Below are 11,138 nucleotides of genomic sequence, written 5' to 3' on the forward strand. Positions count from 1 at the left end.
ATATTGCAGTGTTTATTATTAATGATTTATCTGTGCACATCATTATTGTGTTAAATTCATGTTCCTTGTAATCTTGAATCAGAATATCTTCTCCTCCCTCTTGCAGCATCTCTTCTCTTCTCTGATGATGAGGGCGGGGCAACCTGTCACTCACATGAGATCCACCAATAACAAACCACAACCATCTAGTCAATTCCCCACAGGCAAAATCAACATTTGTTCTTGTTCGAACAGCGTTTCACTGGAATATACGACACAATAGAGAAGAAAAGACCAGCACAACTTCAGTTTAATGGCGACTTTAATGACGTCACTTAAGGCTGTAAAATCTATTGTAAAATATTATGAATCTGTATTTGGGGTCTTTGTTAACGTCACTTATCTGTGGAGTTACTGATTTTGGTGCCTGTTTTTATGTAATGTTGTTTGCTTTAGTTCTTTAATGAAAATAAATAAATAATATGAGCCAATGTTTTTACATTCATACACTTAATTTATTCTGCAAACATTCAATTCACACAACACAAAGCCTGAGATTGACCGACTCTAATCCTGGTGCTCGTGGTCCTGTCCCGGGATCAGCCACCGGATGCTGTCTGTACAGAGGATGGCATAGAGAGTGAAGCCGGATATAAAGAGGACAGAGAACACAAAGAGCCAGTCGATGCTCTTGACGGGAACCGCAGGCAGAGGTCCGACGCGGTCGTCTTCCTGTACGGTCTGATCCGGGCTTGCTTCAAAACCTGGTGGGAAAAGAGTGAATCACTGAACGTGTGTGGCTTCATTACCATCAACCAAGACTTCATGCAGTAATAAAGCTCACACCTGTCTGGTTTGTTATGAAGGACGTCAGCGTTTCCAGCGTTCGATCTGTCTGGTTGAACCGGGCCATGGGTTTGGTACCTTGAAACAAGAGTATGTTGGGAACGGCTACGGTTCCGAACCGCGTCGAGAGACTGAACAGAGAGAAACAAACACAGATAGAAACAAATCCATCGGCTCAAAGTACTGGTGTAAAAGTGAAGAGCGAGACTGAGACCTGCTGTGCTGAGAGGCGTCGAGCGCGAGGAAGTGCATGCTGGGAAAGACCCGAGGCAATGCGTTGAAGTGAGGAGCGAGACCGGCGGAAAACTGACACCACGGCGTATAAAAGAGGACCAGTGAACACTCGGAACTGTTGGCATTCAGGAGCTCCATCAGGTCCTGTGGGAGAAATCAAAGGCAGTGTTGTGTTGTCTTTCTTTCTTCAGTGGAAAAGAAATGAAGGTTTTTGAGGAAAACATTCCAGGATTTTTCTCCATATAGTGGACTTCACTGGGGTTCAACGGGTTGAAGGTCCAAATGTCAGTTTCAGAGCAGCTTCAAAGAGCTCTACATGATCCCAGACGAGGAATAAGAGTCTTATCTAGAGAAACCATCGGACATTTTCTAAAAAAAAAATAATAATTTACATTTTAACCACAAATGCTCGTCTTGCACTGCTCTGTGATGCTCCACACATTACGTAATCACGTTGGAAAGATCACGTGTGATGATTCTCGTCTGGGATCATGTAGAGCTCTTTGAAGCTGCACTGAAACTGACATTTGGACCTTCAACCCGTTGAACCCCAGTGAAGTCCACTATATGGAGAAAAATCCTGGAATGATTTCCTCAAAAACCTTCATTTCTTTTCCACTGAAGAAAGAAAGACATAAACATCTTGGATGACATGGAGGTGAGTAAATTATCAGGACATTTGAATTCTGAAGTGAACTAATCCTTTTAAACCAACCCATACCAGCTAACCTGTCCTAACCTCACCCGTATCCACCTCAAAAACAGCACAACTGTCTTTTCAACATTTATAATAATCATAAATGTTTCTTGAGCATCAAATCATCATATTAGAATGATTTCTGAAGGATCATGTGACACTGAAGACTGGAGTAATGATGCTGAAAATTCAGCTTTGATCACAGGAATAAATTACACTTTACTATATATTCACATAGAAAACAGCTGTTTATAATATTTCTGTTTTTACTGTGTTTCTGATCACATAAACACACGCACCTGAGACGCGTTGAGCACCTGCACCGTGAAGCGCTCGATCCCGGTGATGTTCCGTCTGTCGCAGGTGACTTTGTAGGTCTTGGCGGTCTCGGTGAAGTTCTGGTTCTGGTTGTCGCCGGTGTCGGTGTGGATGACCGCGGACAGCAGCGCCTCTGTCCGCTCCGGCGGTTTCTCCTCTTCAGCACACGGTTCTGCCAGCAGAGACTCCTGCAGCTCTTTGGGAATCAGATGCTGCATCCCTGCGGGAGAAGGAGCCGTTCCCATCACGGCATCGGCCATCTCTGCCGTCTTGAAGCGCCTCTGAGGCGGATCTGATGGGTCAGGGATCTCATCGACATCTACAGTAACAAAACACACGTCAAACGCGTTAGTAACATCACCTCACACTGCGCCTCGACTTCAGGTCATCATAAACACGTTATAAGCGTTATTACTGTGTTTATACCTCCGCATGACAGCCGCACGAGCCCGGCGATAAAGAGCGACAGCGCGAATCTGCGGCATCTGAGAGGAGTCGAGCTCATTTCGCCGTCATTAATGGAGAGAGTTCAGCGCGTGACGCGCGATGATGTTAATGTTGATATTTTGTTGGTTTCAATGAACTCGAAGGGAGATATTCTACTTCCGGTTCACGACGGAATCACGCGACTTCGGCGTTTAAACAATTCTATATTGATAAAGCTTTAGTGGCGTGGCTGTAATACAGCAAATATTCGTGATAGTGAAAAATATGTTAATCAGAAGCAAATGCTGTCGACTAATAATTTCTTTTAAGCATTTTATTCCTAAAGCCGCAATTAGCACGATTTTTGTGTTGTTGTAGAAATTAGTAGACAAACGCATAATTGTTTAATTCTCTTAATTCCCAACTGACGTGTAAAAGAAAGTTGTTCCTTCAAAATGGTTAAATGAAATTTATTATCTGGTACATAAAGGACTGTGATTGGTTCATCCTCAGAAGCGCGGAGAAAAGTAACAGGAATCACGTGGTAACTCCACCGCTTCGTTTGCGGCTGCGGGACGGACAATAATATTTGACAAAGACACTGACGAACTTTATTAGTCAATAAAGTGAAAATACACAGAGGAGAGTTCATTCAGGAGCAGTGTTATTTAGACACACTGTTAGAGAGCTAATCTAATCCTTAACCATTTTTAATACTCTCTTATCATTCTAATACAAAAATACTATAGTAAATACTATAGTGTTTTGGAACCATACTATAGTAAAGTACTTGAATTAATTTGTTATTAATTCTATAGTTGCTGTGGTAATATAACAACTATAGTAATATAAACAAATTACTTTACCCAATACTGTACGCAGTTTTCTACAACTATATACTACAATACAGTTTACTATAGTAAAACCTAAAGTATACTACAGTATTTATTACAGTTTATCAGTTCACTATAATTAATACTACAGTATACTGTAACATTCATTAACAAGGTGTAAATACTATAATATATACAGTATACTACAATTTATATAGTATGGTTCAAAAACACTAGTATTTTTTCATGTGGGAATTGACTGAAAAAAAAAGTTTTTTTATGTCAAAACATACACTCTATATCAAAAACTAAAACTATGATATCAGTTTGTACACTATATTTATTTTATTGGCCTATTTTATAATTTGCTTATGTTCTTTACATTAGTACTTTTATTTCTATTTTTCACCACTTCAATAAAATAAAATGCCATGCTTTGTATCGAAATAAACATCAATTAGATTTCCTTGATTGTAGTTACATTTTAATAAAACATTCACAAACATTCGTAATCTAACTGTATTACAAAGTAAATCAAAGAGAAAATTAAAAGCCCACGTCACTGATTATGTGAATATAACAAATATTAATAACATAAACCTGTTCTGAACGCCATACACTGTTACTTACAGGCTACACTTACCACTGAATCAGTGTGATATTAAACCAATAAGAACATTTTACATCACATGACAGCATTCCCACACACCAATATGAATCATCAGAGCCGGAATAGTAAATACAGTACAAAAGGAACTATTACAAGACGTGTAATGATTGACAGGTGTGATTAAGAGTGCATGTTTCATCTGTTCATCATAGGAATCTAGAATCATTATAGAAAGCTGCTGAAGTTCTTTGGTGGAGTGCTGGAGTGATGGACAACACCAATGGACATATTGCACTCTTCATTATCGTGTGTAAATCAAGCCTAACAACCCAACGTGACATGCAGTGACATTCAGAGCGATCACATGTGCTGAACTCACACGTATGTACAGTTTCAGAACCGTGTCCAGTCAGCGGGTGTGACAAACGAAAGCACGCCGGACTCATGAGTAGGACGGGAGAGCGCTGTGCAGCGGTAACGTCAGGCCGCTCCTGGACGGACTGCCATCCGGACACACGGCTGCTGGGGAGAAGCCCTCGGACGGCATGACGGCGACTGGAGGAGGCGTTTTTTGGTTTCGTAGGGGGAAGCCGCTGAGGAGGAACTGAGGAGCTTGGAGCAACATTTTTGGTGTTCTAGACCAGAAGAAGAGACAGACATGATTTCATGAAAAACCCACAAAATCTGAGACTTACTGAACAAAAGTTTTCAGAATGAAACATGTAGCCCTACGCTAAAGGCCCCGATGTACTCACGGCGAAGCTCTGTTTCGTTCTTCGTTCAGGGGTAAAAGGAAGTTTGAAATACATGAGCAGCGATTATACTGTTAGTGAACATCACGACGCCGGTGATCAGATGAATATGTAAATATGTGCTGCACACTTTCCCCTCAATAACAAATTAACACAACAAAAATGAGAAAACAGCAGATCAGAAAGCATCAGATCACAGTGATGTGGAAACGTCTGCAGCGGCTCTGAGATTCAGTCACGTCACGGTTATTTATGCAGCACTTCATACAGTAGATTGATTCACAGCAGCAGCTTTACAGAATTAAACATGATTAACAGTGTCAGAGTCTCTTTCAGTTAGAATCACAGCTTCAGTACGGATGTCCAGTATGTTCATAATTTTACTCGTGTCTGAACAGAAGAAATGAACTGGTGTCATGAGAAATCGAGTCCCCCCCAGGAATCAGGTCTCCTTTAGGACCCAGGCGGTAATGCCTGATTAAAAGTTGTTATCGTGATGTCTTGACTAATTATAACCTATTTATGTTTATTACATTATGTGCACAAACAACTTGCTTGAAATATAAAATAAATGCCTTGTATTGCATAATAAAACAAACTGGAAGCAGATATTGGAAGCAAAAAGCAATATAAGCTAAGCTAGCAGGCTAATCGGGTAGATGTTTGCTATACTAGTACATAAGCTGACTAAAAAACAGTAAGAACAAGAAATGCTTGATTTCACAACCTATAGCTTCAGTTATATACTAGTATATGAACTTTGTAATGTAATGGTCATTATAACACATTTTAAACAATATAAATCATAACGTGATTTTGCAGGAATTATAATCAGGCGTTAAAAATTCTACCCATTAAATGTCTGTTGAACTAATGGGATCACTCGAGTCCTAAAGGAGACCCGATTCCTGGGGGGACTCGATTTCTCACCACACCGGAGAAGATTTACACCTCAAAGAAGGCGGAGCCTCGGAGCCACACCCACCTATTACATCATTGCCACGGACCAATAGGAGTTCAGAGGTGTTTACTATCTGTGCGATCTGGAGTTTTTCCCCAAGAGGATATCGCTCATGCTAAAGTTGGTCATGTGAATTTGACCAATAGAAAGGTGCTTGGTTTGAAAGTAACTTCATACGTCTTCATACATCTACACTATTAACAACAGAGCTTTTTTGCGAAAATTCTTAAAAAAAAAATAAAAAAATGCTAATACACTGCCTGGCCAAAAAAAAAGTCGCCATTTGGATTTAAATCAGCAAATGCTTAGAGTCTCTGATTGGATCATCATTGCATTATTATGTTTCTTTCTAGCATGTTATATTGGCACCTCTGAGTCCAGACCTTAAATTCACTGAAAGTCTTCGGGATGTGCTGGAGGAGACTTTACAGTCACCTCTTGCATTGACAATACATCATACTGACCAAAAATTGATGCATGTCTTGTTGAAATAAATGGTGCATCAATTTTTGGTCACAGATGTATTGACAATGCAAGAGGTGACACTGTGAAGTCTCCTCCAGCACATCCCAAAGACTTTCAGTAAATTTAAGGTCTGGACTCCATTTTCGGATCCAATTTGAGCTTTGGATGCATTAAAAGAACTACAGCAACTACACAGTTCGTGTAACGCCAACCAGATTCCAATATATTCCAATCAAATCAGTGTACGTGAGGTCAGATGAGAATTATTAATGTTTTTTTTGTTTAACTTTATCAGAAACACATGATACTTTTAAAAATGCATAGTTGTTGATGGGTAATAAATTATTAATTTAATATTTATATTCCCATAAGTTCCCTCCAAAATGATGGGCAGTCCTATAGGCATAGCTGCTTATTGTTTGCATTCACCATAGTGAATGTTCGGAGCATAAAGGCTCTTCCTTTATCTTTGTTTATTGTTAGTTTATGTTAACAAATGTTAATGTCACTGGAAAATGCGGAATAATACAACTGCATGGAAATACTAGGCTAGATACGCAGAGACAGCGAGAAGAAAATGAGCTTCTCTCCCATGCTGCCGCGTACCATCATGGTGAAAGTTCATTACAACTGCCACTAGGGGGCGAATTCAGACAGTCGTGTCCTAATGTCAGTGGCGCTCACTGCAGAGCTAAATGACGTCCAGTTCCCCTCTCTGGACGCAATGGGTGGGGCTTGACCTGGTTAGTTTAGGTTTAGGGTTATGGGTAGGTTTAGGAGCTGGAGCTCTGCAGTGGTCAGTCTCTCTCTGAATGTGCGGCTTGATTCTGTCTACACTGGACGCGTCAAAGTGACCGCTGCATATCCATTTGTCCTTGATGTCAGAAGTAGCACAAGCTCCTGGAGTTTGTCAGAAGTAGAACAGGACATTGGTTTACTGCCGCGGATCTGTCATGTCTCGCCGCATCCAGTGTAGACAGCATCACTGATTATAATGGGTTCTACTGTCTTTTGTCACAACACTCGCGCCCGGCTCTCATAAAAGTAGTTATTATCACTCAAGTCTTCTGAAGTCAGTGTGAGGAACAGACTCAAATGTTAGTCGATATTCACTGTAGCTCTCAAATCTATCCTCTCCTAGTTTAACGTTACGAGATAACCATTTCTGGGTCCAAAAACAAAAGGTGCTAACATACACTCACCGCTATACTGAAAAATCACCATCCTGATCTTTATCTTCATACTGAAATCCCAGATGGACAGACAACCACTCATCTTTTATGAATCGTTAAAGCCCGGATACTGTAGTATACATACTGCGTTTATATGAGCAAGATGAATCAAGAGTGCTCATACACGACTGTTGAGATATTATTATCACATGAGACGAGCGGAAGCTTGGAGCCGGAAATGGTGTTCCGAACGTCACGACTCAAGTGGACTGCACTGTAGTGACACCAAATATTCACACTACTGGTTCCTGCGTCTCGCCACAGGTTGCCAACTTTTTGAATACTGCTATAATACTATCTTCAGGCTTATTATATGCAAAACAGCAGCGTGAACATTTTGCATTAAAGTGAAGGTAATGTGAGAAGAAAAGTGTGGTTTACTCTGCAGCTGCCTCCTCCTTCAGCGCAGCCTCACACGCCGCAGGTTTGTTCATGATGCTGTAGGGGAAGGCGGCTCCGCTGCAGGCGCTGTAGCTCAGCTTCCCCAGGCGAGACGGGCTCTTTATGCTGCCGGGCGGCCGACCGGGACTCACTTTATAGCCCGCGGCCTTGGTGGTGCCCGGCGGCCGGCCCGGACTGGTCTTAAACCCGGCGGCCTTGGTGGTGCCCAGCGGTCTGCCCGTGCTGGTTCTGTAACCGGCTGATTTGGTGGTTCCGGCCGGCCGGCCGCGTTTCCCAGACCTCCCAGACGCTCCCTTCTTTTTAGAGTCCCCGCTTTTGTGGTTTCCCTGAGCGCCCTGTGGGCCCCTGCGGCAGACGCGGCTCCTCGCGGCACGAGGTGGATTTGAGGACGGCCGGGGCCGGCGGCGGCAGGTAGGCGAAGCACATCGGTCGAGAGCGCTGAGGAGGGGACGACTGATAGAACTTGGTGGGGCACAAATCAAAGTGACTGGGCGAGAGTCTCCCGTCCTCTGCTAAACACGAGGGCCTGCCGTCCACGCAGTACTCGCCGCTGCCGCCGGACACCTGACGCATCATCTTCTGTTGACACACGAGACATGTGTATAACAACGGCTTTGACTCTGTTCCTGTGTGGTTAAAGACTCCATGAAACCGCTGTATGAGTGCAGTCTATTTCCTGTTGAAACAGGAAGCTAGGGTAGCACGAATCGAAGGACTCGTTCCCAGTTTTAAAAAAGCAGCCAGTAGGCTTTAGTTTATGTCACAGTCGTGAAGCATGATTTGCTGCTTGCCTGTCCAATTTTTTTTGGAAAAAAGTTTGCCGATTACGAGATGAGTCATCAATGTTTCTTAAAGGGTTAGTTCACCTAAAAATAAAAATTCTGTCATTAATTACTCACCCTCATGGCGTTCCACACCCGTAAGACCTTCATTCATCTTTGAAACACAAGTTAAGATATTTTTGATAAAATCTGAGCCTGTTCTGTACACTCCATTGACAGTTACGCAACTACCACTTTGACACTTCAAAAAGTTCATAAAGAGATTGTAAAAATAATCCATATGAATTGAATGGTTTAGTCCAAATTTTCTGAAGAGACTCGATCACTTTATATGATGAACAGATTGAATTTAGGCTTTTATTCACATAGAAACACTGATCAGAGAACATAAACAAAAGCTCAACCGTACTTGCTTGACGCACAAGGATGAATCTCACTGGTTCTCACACGTCAAGCGAACATGAGCTTCTGTTTACCACACCTGATGAATGTTTATATGTGAATAAAGCCTAAATTAAATCTGTTCAGCATATAAAGTGATTGAGTCTCTTCAGGAAATCTGAACTAAACTGTCAAAGTGTCAGAAGTGGTAGTTGCGTAGCTGTCAATGGAGGGACAGAAATAGCTCAAACTCTTTCTCCGCCATTGATGGAATTTTCCTTCAATCCATGTTTTCAGTGTTATACATAGGGGGGCGCTGTTACGCCTCTTCTGAAAGAGTACTGAATCTCCTGATCAAAACACAGGCGAAGAAGAAGCAGAAACAAGCGATAGCATATGTAATCATATGCACATGTAAAATAATGCGATCATCAGCATATAAATCAAAACTGCCTTACATTACTGAATGAAATGTCGACCCAGGACAAAACATGATTTTCTTTTTTTTTTTTTGCAAACGTTTTTTTTTTTTCAAAAAACAATTTTTTTTTTTTTTTTTACAAAACTTACCCATATTCAAGTGTTGATAAAAAAAGATTGCATGTATATAATATGTTTTGTTTGTTCAAAAGCAGAGGCTCTGTTCTTTCTTTTTAATATATTGCATTTTCAGATATTCATACAATAAAATATTCTGGAAATGAAACATGAAAATGATAAATAAATCCTGGTGCTGGGAACTTTTTTCAAAAATGCTGGAGGGGAAAGAGTTAAATATCTTAATTTGTGTTCTGAAGATGAACGAAGGTCTTACAGGTGTGGAACAACATGAGGGTGAGTAATTAATGACAGAAATTACATTTTTGGGTGAACTAACCCTTTAAGGCCCATTCACACCAAGAACTTTAACGATAACTGTTTATTATAAGCGCTGCAGTTTTGGTGTCTGTCGCTTTAAATGCTCGAGCTCTTTAAAGCCGGATGGATTCTGATTGGCTGTCAATGTTTTTTAATATTCATTAGCTGGAAAAAAATAGTTCTGAAAGTAATTCGAGTGATATTATTATTCTGTGCAGTTATTGTGTTAGTTGTGGTTTCGACGATTATGAAAACGTTATTGTTATCATTATTCTTTGGTGTGAATGGACCTTTATAATCTATTATTATGCTAAATTGTCAAAATGCTCAACTTTCAGGATGACTTGATCAAGCTCTTTGATTTCATGGGGTCTTCAAGTGTTCGGTTTAAACTCTTTCAGACAACAGCTGGTATACAAGTGCTCATCTTCATATGTGTGTGTGAAAGAATAGCTTCTGTTTTACAAGGTCTTATAACAGTTAATAAAGACAGATCATGCATCAGTCAGGGCTATATGAGCATGCATAGCGTTAAATGTGACATATTACATGATAAAGGCACACAACTGTCATCTGCACACATGACAAAGCCCCTATTGTTGTCCTCTATGTGTCTGACAAATACAGTCTCGAAGTAAAAGACACATTTGATTTGACGAAACACACATCTCAGTCCATGCAAACTTACAGCAACATCATTTGTTTTTAAAGAGATGATGAATGACTGTACCTCGCTTTAATGTCGACAGTGGAACGGAAAGGGTTAAATGTGACATTTCTGTCCCATTTTGGTGCTACGGGTGAATTTTGACTGATTAGGATCGAATAAAATCAAAGAGATTGACGTTCACCTTGATGTTCAGAAAATGTGTCAAAGCTTTCTTCCTAATTTTAAGAGATGCTTTAGAAACGAGCGTCAGCCATTGATATTAAATATTAAGAAATGAAAAGGGAAATGCGCATGCGCACTGAGTGCTGCGCGCAGCGGATGGCGCTGCATTGAAAGTGGTGGAGTTTAATTATTCTTGCACGACGGAGATAAATAATGCTCAATCTGTTTTAACTCTTCAGTGTGTTTTCAATTGAGCGTCTGTAAGTGTCTGTCATTATTCAGGAGCAGCTGATGCAGACACTGCTGACACGCGGCAGCCGTTACTTTTCTCAGCGCTGGGCAGGACGGACCAATCACAGCCGTTTGTGATTTACTGGATGCAGCATTGAATAGAGCATTCCTGAGGCGATTCAGTTTTGATTGACAGGTGTCAATATTTGAACTCAACAAATCCAATCGTGCACATCATTACTGTGTTAAATTCATGTTCCTGGTAATCTTGAATCAGAATATCTTCTCCTCCCTCGTGC

At 41.0% G+C, this 11,138-nt stretch overlaps 2 protein-coding genes across 2 annotated transcripts; both read right to left on the minus strand.

The window, feature by feature from the left end:
- Positions 1 to 472: 472 nt before the first annotated feature.
- Positions 473 to 2,752, minus strand: txndc15 (thioredoxin domain containing 15). The gene is made up of 5 exons (XM_051876968.1): positions 2,501 to 2,752; positions 2,056 to 2,393; positions 1,040 to 1,203; positions 826 to 956; positions 473 to 743 (listed from the first exon to the last, which is right to left on the minus strand). The coding sequence occupies exons 1-5, from the start codon at positions 2,577 to 2,579 to the stop codon at positions 547 to 549; spliced, it is 909 nt and encodes a 302-aa protein (XP_051732928.1). The 5' UTR covers positions 2,580 to 2,752; the 3' UTR covers positions 473 to 546.
- Positions 2,753 to 3,655: 903 nt separating this feature from the next.
- c21h5orf24 (chromosome 21 C5orf24 homolog) lies at positions 3,656 to 10,871 on the minus strand. The gene is given in 4 exon segments (XM_051876973.1): positions 3,656 to 4,578; positions 7,735 to 8,090; positions 8,092 to 8,334; positions 10,507 to 10,871. Coding segments are annotated over 3 exon segments (789 nt in total). The 5' UTR covers positions 8,332 to 8,334; positions 10,507 to 10,871; the 3' UTR covers positions 3,656 to 4,385.
- Positions 10,872 to 11,138: the final 267 nt, after the last annotated feature.

This window comes from Ctenopharyngodon idella, chromosome 21 (genome assembly GCF_019924925.1).
Source record: "Ctenopharyngodon idella isolate HZGC_01 chromosome 21, HZGC01, whole genome shotgun sequence".
In the NCBI taxonomy this organism is placed as follows: Eukaryota; Metazoa; Chordata; class Actinopteri; order Cypriniformes; family Xenocyprididae; genus Ctenopharyngodon; species Ctenopharyngodon idella.

What these genes read in the sequence shown, in the direction of transcription:
- txndc15 (XM_051876968.1), bottom strand. Translation starts at nt 2,579, where the DNA reads ATGAGCTCGACTCCTCTCAGATGCCGCAGATTCGCGCTGTCGCTCTTT. An exon ending in AGGTGCTCAACGCGTCTCAG is followed by an intron (nt 1,204 to 2,055) that starts GTGCGTGTGTTT and finishes TTTCTCCCACAG; the next exon opens with GACCTGATGGAGCTCCTGAA. An exon ending in CTTCATAACAAACCAGACAG is followed by an intron (nt 744 to 825) that starts GTGTGAGCTTTA and finishes TTTTCCCACCAG; the next exon opens with GTTTTGAAGCAAGCCCGGAT.